The sequence below is a fragment of the Pinus tabuliformis genome, chromosome 3_2, assembly GCF_031772625.1.
Source record: "Pinus tabuliformis cultivar Carrire ecotype Pingquan chromosome 3_2, CPIR1, whole genome shotgun sequence".
Classification (NCBI taxonomy): domain Eukaryota; kingdom Viridiplantae; phylum Streptophyta; class Pinopsida; order Pinales; family Pinaceae; genus Pinus; species Pinus tabuliformis.
In genome coordinates this window covers 1,114,322,302-1,114,336,584 of record NC_142302.1, presented here as the reverse complement: position 1 = coordinate 1,114,336,584, position 14,283 = coordinate 1,114,322,302, and the positions used below count along the sequence as shown (strand labels likewise).

Genomic DNA, 14,283 nt, shown 5'->3' with positions numbered 1-14,283 from the left:
TAGCGATTTCCCAGAAGATCAACCCTTGGACAATAATAACATCCCTGCTCGCCCTTCCTCTTCCACCCACCCCCCCCCATCCAGCCCCCCTCCCAAATCAAAAACCCCCATTCTTATCCCGACCATCCTAAGCAGGCACCAGAAAGATCCAGAGGAGATCCCCAAGGAAATGGAGGTGGATGAGACGTCGACTCCCCTGAAGAACTCAGAGATCGCTCAAGAAGACACCATTCAAGCTCAAATAATGGAGGAAGAACCTGAAAGCATAGATCTCCACGGTTTGGACATCATTGAACTGGAGCTAGCTTGTAGAAAAGAGGCGTATGATTCCATCTCTGAGACAGATTTAGAAAAGCTGGAAGTGGTCATATCCAGAGCCTTCCACCAACATCAACTAGGCATTCAACCTGGCAGCACTTGGGACGGCAGCCTGCGTCCAAAGGATTCCAAAAAAAGAGGGAGAAAGACAGATCTTCAACGAACAATGGAGATAGGCAAACTCCTAGTGGACTCAGGAAGATACGCGAAGCTTACGAAGTACTTCAGCCCTACCCAAACCAGTTATCCATGAAGCTTATCTCCTGGAATCTAAGAGGGCTCAACAGCCCCGCAAAATATAGGATGCTAAAAAACATGATCAAGTTGGAAAAACCGCGAATGTGTTTCTTCCAAGAAACCAAATGCAATAGTCTTACGTTGGGTCGAATACTTTCAAAGGCCTGGCCAGGTTGCCGTTCAGTGGTCGTGGATGCCACGGGAGCCTCGGGAGGGCTTGCCATCGCCTGGAACACCCAGGCAATATCGCTCACTGATTTCCATGCCTCCCATCACCTCATTCAAGCTGCCTTTCACATTCTGGGCACCAATGTTCATGGGAACTTATCCAACGTCTACTTTCCGCAGGACAGTGGCAGTAAAAAAGCGCTCCTCGACACCATTGAAGCGCTTAGCACTAACAGGCAGCATCTGCTTTGGATAGTCGCACGGGATTTCAATATGATAACCAAAATCGAGGACAAAATCGGAGGAAGATCCAGACTGGAACCTGAAGTAGAACACTTCAAGGACTTCATCCAAAACGCCTCACTCATAGACATGCCATTCTGCAATGGAACCTTCACATGGAGCAATCACAGAGGGGGCAAGCATCAGATCGCCTCCAAACTCGATCGCTTTCTGATCTCAGATAATGCGGTACATCTAGGTGGCGATTTCACTGCAGAGATTTTGGCCCACTCTGGTTCGGATCACTGGCCGATAGCTCTGCATTGGCAGCGACCAGGGGACAGAACCAAAAAACCATTTCGATTTGAGGGTTTTTGGTTAACGCATCCAGCATTCAAGGACTTCGTCAGAACCATATAGGCTTCCTTTGTCCCACCAGAAGGCACAAAGATGTACCAACTACAACAGAAACTACGATTCCTAAAAAGCCACCTCAAACGCTGGAATCGGGAGACCTTTGGGAATATTTTTGAAGCACAACAGGAGCTTAATCAGGAGCTCAGGGATCTCCACCAGACAGTAATTAACACAGGGCATACGGAGGCAACCTTGGACAAAGAGAAGCACATATACAATCAGCTCGAAGAAAGAAGGAAGCAGGAAGAAATTTACTGGAGGCAAAAATCAAGGATCAGGTGGCTAAAAGAAGGGGAACGCAACACTAAGTTCTTTCACAATACTACAGTGCAAAGAAGAATGCACAATAAAATTCCTTTCATCCAAAACCAAGAGGGGACCAAAGAAGAAGAGCATGAGAAGATAGAGGAAATCCTCCTCAATCACTTCCAGCAGGTACACCAAGAGCAGACGGTGGATCGGAAGCGGGCGATTGAGAAAATTACCAGCAACATTCCTAGGCTGGTTACAGAGGAACACAACGAGTTTCTCATGAGTCCAATTCTCATCCAAGAGGTAGATGAAGCAATGGCGCAGCTCAAAGAAGGTAAAGCCCCTGGCCCTGATGGTTTCACAACTACGTTCTTTCATGCTTTCTGGGACCTGATTAAAGTGGAGGTTTGGCAAATAGTTGAGGAATCTAGAGCCCTTCGCTGGCTGCTCCCCTCCCTTAACTCCACTTTTATTACTCTCATCCCCAAAGAGGAAAACTCCATCACCCCTGATAAATTCAGGCCCATTGCTCTCTGCAATGTCCTTTACAAAGTCATCTCCAAAGTCATAGCTAACAGACTTAAACCTCTTCTACCTATGCTCATCTCTCCGGAGCAGTCAGGATATGTTGAGGGCAGACAGATTATGGACAGTATTATCCTCACTCATGAAATTATTCATTTGCTAAAGCAATCCAACCAAGCTGGTATGTTACTTAAAATCGACCTCTCCAAGGCTTTCGACAAGCTCAGCTGGTCTTACATTCAACATATGTTGAAAGCTTTTGGATTTTGTGCTACCTGGGTAAGATGGATCATGAGCCTTATTTCCTCCTCCCATTTCTCCATCCTCGTCAACGATTTGCCCTCCCGTCCTTTCAAACCCTCCAGGGGCATCAGACAAGGGGACCCCCTATCCCCATTCTTATTTGTGATTATGGCGGAGGGACTAGGCAGGCACATCAAGCAAGCCCTCCACTCTAATCAGCTTAGAGGAATCTCTATTCACAACACCCCGGCTTCCTCTCATCAGCAATTTGTTGATGACACCATGCTCTATGGCTATCCCTCAGCTCAGGAAGCCTCTTGTTTGAAATCCCTGCTCAACGATTTCTCAAAAGCCTCAGGTACCCATGTCAATAGCTCCAAATCTCAAATCTTCTTCTTCCATACCCCTCCATCTGTTAAACTCGCCGTCTCCCGTATCCTTGGTTTCCAATCCGCCTCTCTCCCATCCACGTACCTGGGTGCTCCCCTCACTGACTCAGCCATAAAGCAGCCTGCATGGCGAGCCCTCCTTGAGAAGCTCGAATCCAAGCTCAACTTATGGACCAATCGCTCCCTCAATCTTGCCAGCCGGGTTGTGCTTATCAAGTCCATCCTTCAAGCCATGCCTCTCTATCTTTTCTCCATCCTTGCTGCACCAAAGTGGGTCTTAAAAAGATTGAGAAATCTGCAACGCGACTTTCTCTGGGGAAGTTCTGCTACCAACCGCAAATGGGCACTGGTAAAATGGGACACTGTCTGTAAGCCCAAAAACAAAGGCGGCATTGGTCTTCGAGATCCTGAGTACAGCAACACCATCATGACTGCCAAAATATGGTGGCAATGGGTGACTAGTCCAGACAAGTTATGGGCCAAAATATGGACCGCCAAATACACCAACAACATGCCTCAAGCAAAGCTCATAAGATTCAAACCCACTACCTATGGGTCACTTATTTGGAACGCCGCCAAACAGCATCATCAGCTCGTTCAGAAACACATCTTTTGGGAAATACAGAATGGTCACAGTGCTAGATTTTGGAATGATGCTTGGAACCAGATGCCTAAACTCTCAAGTGTTCTTCCTGCAATGATCATTCCAAGCAGACAGGAGCAGCAACAGGCCACTGTGCATCAATTCTGGGCACAGGAAATGGTGAATGGATTTAGAAAATGGCAACCGAGCAATCAAATAACCAATATCACTAGCATCCAGGAGGTAGCAGCACTGGAAAACGAGTTAAAGAAGAGAAGCATCAGGTATGAGAACAACGAGGACATACTTAGATGGGGCTACCTACCTAAAGGCTCTTACTCCACCTCGGAAGCCTATAATCTGTTAGGCGACTTCCCCACCAGGCTGGATCCTCTATGGGAAAGAATATGGAGCTTCAAAGCCTGGCCCAAAATATCTCATTTCCTCTGGATGGTTGGGCACAAGAAGATTCTCACCTGGGATAAGCTAAGGAAACACAATTTCCAAGGACCTTCAATATGCCACAACTGCTTTCAAAACGAGGAAACCTTGCAGCATCTTCTGGATACTTGCTCAATCGCCAATCAGTTATGGGAGAAGGTAGGATTCAGATGTCAAAGGCGATGCAGAGAAGCTGGCGGCATCATAGACACCATCCGTCAATGGCCGAAAAGACCTTATAACTGTGAGATTCTCAATCACTTGTGGAATATTATCCCAGGCACTCTACTATGGAACATCTGGAAGGAAAGGAATAGGCGCATATTCAAAAATCAAAGTTCGACTATTGAGGATATTTGGAACAGAATGCACGGCAACCTCCAAGAAACCATGCTTCTGAGAGCTTGGACTAAAGAGGATCTCCCCACTGCAGACAACGAGAAAAACATCCTAGACAACTGGAAGCTGCAGCTGCTACAAGAGCCCACCATGCATCAGACAGCGAACCGCAAAGGCAAGGAGGTCAGTGGATGGGCCGCCCCACCCATCAACTCATACAAGCTTAATTTTGATGGAGCCTCTAAAGGCAACCCTGGGCCAGCAGGATTTGGTGGCATTATAAGGAATCACAAAGGCTCCCTCCAGCAGATCTACTTCGGCAATATAGGATGGGATACCAACAATTCAGCGGAGTTGGAAGGGCTGTGGCAAGGGATCCTTGTAGCAAGACGCCTCAATCTTCAACCGCTGATTGTGGAAGGCGATTCTCAAATCCTCATAAACATGGCAACACGCATTCAGAATGGCTCTCAAGCCAGGAAGGTAGCTGACAGCTGGAGACTAGAAGCCAGGCTAAGCAACATTGCTTGCGAACTGCGCAATCACAGTGCCCTTTCCTTCCATCACACTAAAAGAGAGGGTAATAAGATTGCTGATCTCCTGGCAAATATTGGGGTAGATTGTGACCAGCCCTTCCTAGAAGGCAGCCTGAACATCATCCCAAGCAATCAACAGAAACAGGATTGTGAGAGTCTCCTCCACAGAGACGTTGAATCCCCGGATGCGGGTGATGGTACATCAAGGTGGGGCGAGCCACATGCCCAGCATGTGCCGCCCCGTGTTAACCTCACGACTCCATGGTAGAACGTCGTCATTGTTTAATGGCTCAACATCGAGGCGATGGGCATTCAATGTTAGACATGGGATTTCGATGGCGGCGCAGAAGGCAGTTAATGCGCGCCTGCGACGAAGGAATGGAGCACAATATCAATGGACCGGTGCAACGACGCAGGTTCATTGGCATGTCGAGGTTCGGAGGGTGCAAGAGCATAGAAATTTCGGGTCAGTGGATGTCTCACCACCTCAAAGCACAGTTGAGGCCTTTTGCTGCTGCAATACAAGCTGCTGCTGTAGGAAGGGGGGGCAATTCGAGAGATTACAGGAACAACTGGAAGCGAGAAGTGTTAACTCTCTCGCAGGAGGAAGTCGCTCAGAATTTGTCTTACCAGTGTGTGGATTGGAGCGAAATCTGCGCTGTGCCTATTTTCACCTATTCTCTCAGGTATTCGAGGGTGGGAGCGAGGAAGCCATGGCTAAAATACGGGAGCGGCAGCCTAGCAGATGGGGACCATGGAGAGGATCTTCCTCTAGACCCCCTGCAACAGATGAACACCACCATTGTTGTTGCTGCTACTGTCATAGGAGGGCAAGGGCCACACAACTCCCAGCCGGGCAATTCTTGGAGGTCGGTAGCTCTAGCGAGCGAGAGCCAGTGCTTCCGGCATTCGGCTCCGTGGTGTTCACTCTGGGCAGCTCAGCAGACAATGCAGGAGTCAACGCCCACATTTCAGTTCTTTTCACCAAAATCCCTGAAGGAAATGAAGCTGAAAATCCTCTCGGCACGTTGGAGAAGCCTCCAGGAGGCTCTAGTGAGGATAGCCATGTTGTGCTGCCCCCGATTGAGGCAGGCACCTCGGGGAAGGAGATTATGCAAGCCCCCTCAAATCCAATGGGGTCGGAACCTCAGGGCATTGCTAAGGATAAATGGAAGGCGATGTGGGAAGGAATCCCTGAGGGGCAGGGGTGGTGCTACATTTTGGAAGACAAAAGTCTTTGCGAGGACCAAGCCTCTGAAGCACGACTCAACACACGCCCTCCTCTCTCAGCCCGAATCCAGGATTAAAGCTTCTGCGGGTATTTCGGTTCCGTATATCACTATGTCTATTTGCTGGCAGTTTATACTTATGTCTGTCTTGTTTATGTTTGTCTGGTTTATTGTCAATTTTCAACACTGTTTGGTTCTTGACGATCCATGGCACACAGTCAGTTTCAGTTGAAAGCCCCTGCGTGGGCAGTCATGTGTCTGTTTAGCGCAATGTGGCCCCCTAGCACAATGTTACTCATGTCTTTCGGGCCTCCAGCAGCGATTAGATTTTGGAGGGACTCTGTTAGTCTTGTAGGTGATTTTGGAAGTTCTGTAGGTGCTGCCCCTGCGTGGGAGCTTTTTGTTTCAAAGCTAAGCTATCCAAGGTGCAACTGCTGGCCCTGGAAAGCCTGTCTCACTGATTTTAAAGTTTACATGTAAATATAATATAATAGTCTAGATAGTATTTTACCGATAAAAAAAAAATATTAGTTTTATTTTAATATTAAAATAGTATAAATACTAATCTTAGTTATTATATGAAAGTAATATTAATTATTTCAAATATTTATATTATTAACAATATTAATAACTATTAATATTATTAATGACTAATAACATTACTAATGACTATTAAGATTGATAATATTTTAATATTAAGATTTAATATTATTTATTGATATTAATTTTAATTTTAATTTAATATATTAAGATTAACATTAATTTAAATATTAATATCAATTAATATAAATATGAATATTGATATTACTTTTATTATTATTAATATTTATAAATATTATTTTTAATGTTAATTATTAATATTAATAACATTAAATGATATTAATAGTGATGATTATTAATTAAAGAATTAATATATAATGTGAATTATGTTTGGAAAATTAATATTAGTAATATTATTAATCATAATAAATTTTTGAAATTGTTAATATTATAGCATTAAAATTATTAATAACATTTAAGTTACAATATTAAATTTAACAACATTTAATTATTATTATTAATGACATTAACATTATTACTATAAATAATATTAATAACATTTAGTATTAATAATAATATTAATAAATTTTAATTTATTAATATTATTTTTTAATATTATTTTAAATTTTTAATATTATTAATATTAATATTAATTAATGGTGACGGGCCTTGGTTTGACTGTAAAGGGTGCACTATTAAGGCACTCCATGTGATACGTCATTGGTTCCAATCCCCCTATGGGTGTTGACTTACCAAAAAAATTATTAATATTAATTAATATATTTCAACATTAATATCATTAACGCTTATATAAATAACGTTTTAATATTATCTATGAATATTAATTTTAATATTAATATTAATTAATATGAATACAAATATTAATATTACTTTTAATATTATTAATATTTACAAATCTTAATTTTCTCAAAGTTTGGTAGCAATGAATAGACATATGAGGGGAAGGAGCGATGATGGTCGAGCAAGGGTTTTGAAAATCTAGGGTTAACAGAGACAGGGCTGAAAGAGGAACAACGACGGCGATAAGGGCAGGAGGGCAAGTCTTCTGCACGCAAACGGACCTGCGAAGACACAACAAGAAGAGGAGGGTTAATAAATTAAGAAAGGACTGAAAGACACCATGGCAGGGGAACCGGGGAGGGGAGAGATCCCCTCCTACAAAAATATGGCGGCGGGAGAATCAAGTGGGGGCGGGATGCAGAGAGACCCAAAGGAGAACAGCAAAGACGCGCTAGTACTGGGGAATCAGTGGCAAACAAAATTTGGGGGCAGATGTCTTCCCAGAGCTCAGAAAAAACCAAGGTATGTAATACCCAACAACAAACTTGAAGACTACAGATGTTATATGAGAGACCATGCTTTGATATGCAAGTTTGTAGGTTTTTGGCCGTCGGAAAGGGACCTAGCTAAGTGGATACAACAAAGATGGAAGCCGAAAGGGCATATAGATCTAAAGTTAGGGGCAAAGGGTTTCTTTACAGTGATATTTGCAAATCTGGAGGACAAGGAAAGAACCTTTGAAGGAGGACCATATTTTATGAATAATGCTGGTTTATTTATGAGGCATTGGGAGGACCGATATAATCCAGACCACAAAAAGATGCTAGCAGCACCCATCTGGGTAAGACTATTTGGTTTACCAATGGAGTTCTGGGACCCGATATCCTGGAAGGCATAGGCAATACAATCGGGACTTTTGTCAAAGTAGCAGAGTCAACAAAAAGAGGGAAGTATACATCCTATGCAAGGATATGCGTCTATATGAATATAGCAGAACCATTGCCGGAGTACATAGAGCTAGAGTACCATGACGAAATATGGCAGCAACCGATGGACTACGAGCATATACCCTTCAGATGTAGAAGGTGCCATGAATACGAACATCTCTTCAAACAATGCCCACTGAATAAAGAAGAGGAAACACCAAGGAAACAGGAAGAAGAGAAAAGGAGGACAGAAGAGACAGATGAAGGGGAAACGGGTTTCCAGGAAATCCATAGGAAAAAAAGACCAGGGAAGGAAATGACAAGGATGCAACAACCCGCAAAACCAGTAACAGTAGAATGCCAGAACAAGTTTCAAGCTTTACAGGAGGAAGAAGAGGAGTCCAGAAAAGAAGAAAATGCGGAGGAACCCATGGAAATTATAAAAGATACAAAGGAACCAGACCTAAACCAGAATAGTAGGGCAGAAGGAGGAGCAGAGGAGAGCATGGAGATGACAGTAGAACAAACCCAGATGGGGACAGATACACAGAAGGACAGTGGGAACGAGGAGGAAAGAATCATGAAAAGATTGTTACAGGACTGGAAAAATCTTGATGAAAGGTTTATTCTGGAAGCCCAAAAGCAATTGTATAAAGAGACATTCCAGAAATACAAGGAAAAGAAAGGAATTACTTTAGCAAATCAGATAGATCAAACAGGAACGCAAGGAACCCAGAGTCTGGGAATGGACAGTACTGGCAAAGGAGGCAGGAAACGAGGTAGATAGACATTGAATGAAACCATGCAATAGGTTGGAGAAATATTGGTAAACTCAGGCCGGGTTATACCTCTTTCAGAGGTATTTCAACAACCATCCAAAAAGTTATAAAATGATAGTCACAAGTTGGAACATTAGGGGACTCAACAGTAAAGGAAAGCAGAGGTATCTAAAGGAGAGGATAAAGAAAGATAAGCCTAGCATAATGATAATCCAGGAGACAAAAATTAGCTCCCAACAATTAGAAGGTATAATAAAAAAACAAAAAATACAATACGAGGTGATGGGTCAGGATGCGATTGGCACGGCGGGTGGTCTTGCAATCCTCTGGAACCCTGAGGAGGTATTGTTTGAAAACTGGATAAGCTTACCCAGAATCCTTACAGGCTTATTCAGAATGACAGGATCATCGGAATGGATTCTCATCACAGGAGTCTATGGGCCGCACATACCAAGGGAGCGGAAAAATTTCCTTAAGGATCTGCAAACCACAAGAAGGATCTTTCCAGGAATACCGTGGATAGTAGGGGGAGACTTTAATATGATCAGAACAATGGAAGAAAAGAGAGGCGGTATAAATAGACCGGATCAAAACATGGAGGAGTTCAGTGAGATGATTACAGAACAAAGACTGGTAGACATCCCAACAATTAACGGCATCCACACATGGAATAACCGAAGAGGAGGAAGAAACCAAATAGCTTCCAGATTAGATCGATTCCTTATATCAGAACAAATAATGAACAGGGATGTATTTGTTGAAGCCACAATAATGCCGGCGATGGGTTCAGATCATTGGCCGATCAGGTTGGAAATAAATATTAAGAAAAACCCCCTCAAAAGACCCTTCAGGTTTGAGGCCTTTTGGCTCAGGAATCCTCAGTTTTTATCTAAGGTAGAGGAATGGTGGACTCAAAGTACACAAAAAGGAAAAGGCAAGATGCATACTTTTCAGCTAAAACTCAAAGAACTCAAAGGGAAAATCAGAAAATGGAATAAGGAGGAGTTTGGAAACATAATGGTGGGAAAACAGAAGCTAGAGCAAGAAATGGAAGAGATACAACAAAAAATTATTACAGAAGGCAGAAATGAGGAAAGAAGCAAAGAGGAAGGAATTATAATTAGCCAACTTGAGGAGCGGAGGAAACAGGAAGAGATCCTATGGAAGCAAAAATCCAGGATAAACTGGTTACGCGAAGGAGAAAGAAACACCAAGTTTTTTCACCAAGCTATGATTCAGCATAGGCAAAGGAACAAGATCTTTTCCATCAAAAACGAAGAAGGAGAAAGGATAATAGAATATGAAGGAATTGAGCAAGTATTGGTAGGATACCATAAAGACATATTGACAGAACCACAAGTAGACAGAGAAGCGGCTACAGATCTTATCTGTAAAGAGATCCCTAGAATAATAACAGAAGAACAAAATATGGCATTGATGAGGGCAGCCACTCTAGAGGAAGTAGAGGAAATTGTGAAGGGTATGAAGAAAAACAAAGCGCCAGGACCGGATGGATATACAGCGGAGTTTTATCAAGCAGGCTGGCATTTTCTCAGACAAGAGGTACTGGAGGCGGTAGAGGAATCTCGCGTAAAACATAAGGTATGGCTAGGTCTCAATTCTACTTTCCTTACTTTGATTCCTAAAAATGCCAATTGTGAAACTGCCTAGGGTTTTCTACCAATTGCCCTTTGCAATGTAATATACAAAATAATCGCTACTCTGATGGCTAAAAGATTAAAACCCATCCTCCCTAGCATTATCTCACCGGAGCAAACCAGCTTTGTGGAGGGAAGGCAAATTCTTGATGGATTAGTAGTCACCCAGGAAGTGATCCATTCACTAAAACAGAAAAAACAGAGAGGGATGATGATAAAGTTAGATTTGTCAAAAGCTTACGATCGCTTAAACTGGAAATACCTCAAGGCAATTCTTGCGGCCTTCAGATTCAACAATAGATGGATAGACTGGGTTTATAATATGATATCAACTCCTATTTTCTCTATCATGTTAAATGGGGTGCCAACATCAACCTTCAATGCCACTAGAGGAATAAGATAGGGGGATCCTTTATCCCCTTTCTTATTTATACTGGCTGCAGAGGGTCTGGGTAGGTATTTCAAAAAAGAACTGAGGGAAAGAAAAATTAAAGGATTAAGGCTATGGGGAAACAATTTGCCCATCACCCACCAGCAGTTCGTGGACGACATCATGCTCTTCTCTGAAGTTTCAATAAAGGAGGTAAGGGGTGTAAAAAGGATCTTGGACTTGTTTATGGAGGCTTCAGGTATGGAAATAAACAAAGAGAAATCATGCACCTTTATCTTCAACACTCTAGAAACGATCAAAGCTCATTTAACCATAACGCTAGGATTCAGACATGGTGAACTACCAACAAAATACCTGGGGAATCAACTAGATATAAACCCTACAAGAATAGAAAACTAGCAGCAAGTCATAGAAAATCTCAAGAATAGACTTGCAAGTTGGTCTTTTAGATCGTTGAACATAGCAGGAAGATTGGTATTACTGAAATCAGTTCTCCAATCTATACCAATTTATCCTCTATCAATCATGGCTGTTCCCAAAGGGGTATGCACTAAAATGAAGGAAATCTTTGGAAAATTCATATGGGGAGGGCCAAAACAGCAGAGGAAATGGGCACTAGTTTCATGGAAAAGCTTGACAAAAAGAAAAGAAGAAGGGGGTTTAGGACTTAGAGACCCAGACATTCTGAACAAAGTTCTAGGAGCGAAGCTGTGGTGGAGGTGGATGAGGGGAGGAAATGACTTATGGAAGAGAATATGGACACATAAATATAATATGACCACAACAACGGCAGGCATCCTCAGACTAGAAGAAACCCCAAAAGGATCTACAATATGGGAATTGGCAAGCCAGAGTACAAACATCATAAACAATTATGCATTCTAGGAAATAAGAGGAAGAGGTACGGCTAGATTTTGGGAGGAGGAATGGCAACAGAGAGACAAAATTGTCAGTATACAAGCCCTACAAAGTATACATCAAAAGGCAGCAAGGGAGGGGCTCGAATACGTAAGAGAATATTGGAAAGAAGGGGAGCCAGATGGGATATGGAGAACATGGAGAAAACCAGAAGAATGGGATGAAAATATAGATCAAGAGCAGAAAGGAATATTTATAAAAGAATTGGAGTCAAGGAAAATCAAAGCCAGACTAGGACTGGATATTCTTAGATGGGGAAAATCCACAAGAGGGGCCTTCACAGTCAAAGAAGCTTATTATTTAACAACCCACCAGGAGAGAGAGGGAGAAACCTTAGACTGGGAAATAATTTGGAATAGTAAGTGGTGGCCGAAGATAGCTATATTTGCTTGGCTAGTTGGAAAAGAAAGGATCCTGACGTGGGATAAGATACAAAAACGAGGTTTCCTGGGACCCCCGAGATGCAGCCTTTGCAAACAGGGGAACGAAACCCAGGAACACATTCTGAACTCTTGTCCATTCGCTCAGCATCAATGGGTAGAGATCAGAAGCCTCTTCGGAAAATCAAATAGAGATCCCAGTGATATTAAAAAGACCATCTTCCAATGGGGTAAGGGACAATTCTCATGCAAGGTTGTAAGGAGAAATTGGAATCTAGCCATAGGATTTGTTATATGTCTTCTTTGGAAGGAAAGAAACCGAAGGATATTCTTAGACAAGGCCAATAATCCAGAAAATATTTGGAGAGGAATTCAAAACTCAATTAGAGATATCGTTCTGGCAGAGACCTGGGAGGAGGAAGATTGGAAAGCGAACCCTGAAGAAGGAAGAATCTTAGCAAAACTAAATATGGAATTCGGCATGGTGTATCCTAGAAAAGAAAAACAACAACGATCCCAGACTCAGAGTCCAGAACAGTTCAGTTATCCTGGGCGAAATTTCATTAAATTAAACTTTGATGGGGCTTCCAAAGGGAACCCAGGGCCGGCAGGTTTTGGAGGCATCTTTAGAGACAGTGAGAGACACACAATATGGGTGTATGCGGAATGGGGAGGCATAATGACCAACAATGAAGCAGAACTGTGGGCTGTTTATGAAGGTCTAAGGATAGCAGTAAGGAATGGGTACACAAATCTGGAAATTGAAGGTGAGTTACAGATAGTAGTGGAAATGCTACGAAATCTCAACAATGGGAAAGACTAGGAGCAAGTAGCAAGAAGCTGGAGGATGACAGGGATCATTCAAGACTTGGCCGAAATTTTAAAGAGAATTGAATACAAAATCATTAACCACGTCAGGAGAAAAGGAAACAAAGCTACAGACTACCTTGCAAACTGGGGATGCAAAGAACAGGGGGAAAGGGTCGACAGCATTTGGCCAACAATAATGAATAAACCAGGATGGGATGAACTCACTACAATAATCACTCAGGACCATAATGGAACCACAACACAATAAAAAAGATCCCCAGAGACCCCCGATCGGGGTGATAATGGTGGCGATCAGGGCAATTAATACGAAACGGGTGAGGGATGATGACAAGGCAAATGGGATTTGGGTAATGATGAAGGCGAACAGAAAGATCAGCAGAAAGGATATTATTCCAAGAAGGAGCTGCGATGAAGTAATGAAAGACAAAGTTGGTGGAGATAGTTCTGCAAAGATTGGACGTGGGTACGATGGCACAGAAGGAGGACGTAGATAGGTGGGCAGTCATGAAAATGGTAGGTGGCAAAAGAATCTGGAGAAGAGAAATGAGGAGAAATCATAAAGGAGGGAGGAGGGGCAAAGGAAGGAGTCCGTTTAACGAAATTTCAGAGAGTTCGCAAAGAGACAGGGTGGTGAAAACTCCAGTTAGGTCCACAGAAAGGCAGAGGAGGCAGAGAGAACAACCAAGCAGCGCCGAAAGGAGGAAACGAATGGCTACAAGGAGAAGAATGAGAAACGAAGCGGATGAGGAGAGCAGAGGCAGGAAAAGTCCGGAAAAGAAAGGGAAAAGAATCGATGCTGGGGAAACTACAGAGCAGTATCAGACAGTTCAGGACGAGACCAAGGACGAAGTGGAAATGTTTGATTCTGACCAAGACAGATCTGAGCAACCAAGAAAGAGTGTATGGAAGGACGAGAGGCAATCAAAGGACAAACCACAGGAAGAAAGGAAGTATGGAGATAGGAGAGGCAAAGGGCGAGAGGAGGGAGGTGACCTTGGGAGCACTTCGGGTATGAAAGGTCTGGGAGGAATAGGAAATTATGTGACTAGAGGAAGAGCGGGACGGGGATGAGGCCGACGCAGTAGAGGAAGAGGATGGTCGGAAGGGAAACAGGAGAAATGTGAATCATTACCAGCAAGAAGATATAGAAAAACGTTGAA

General features: G+C 43.0%; 1 protein-coding gene across 1 annotated transcript; it reads left to right on the top strand.

Moving 5' to 3' along the window:
• Positions 1 to 657: 657 nt before the first annotated feature.
• LOC149184567 (uncharacterized) lies at positions 658 to 1,365 on the top strand. The gene has a single exon (XM_089415377.1). The coding sequence runs from the start codon at positions 658 to 660 to the stop codon at positions 1,363 to 1,365; it is 708 nt and encodes a 235-aa protein (XP_089271503.1).
• Positions 1,366 to 14,283: the final 12,918 nt, after the last annotated feature.

Excerpts from the sequence above, each read along its gene's own strand:
- LOC149184567 (XM_089415377.1), top strand. The coding sequence starts at position 658 with ATGTGTTTCTTCCAAGAAACCAAATGCAATAGTCTTACGTTGGGTCGA.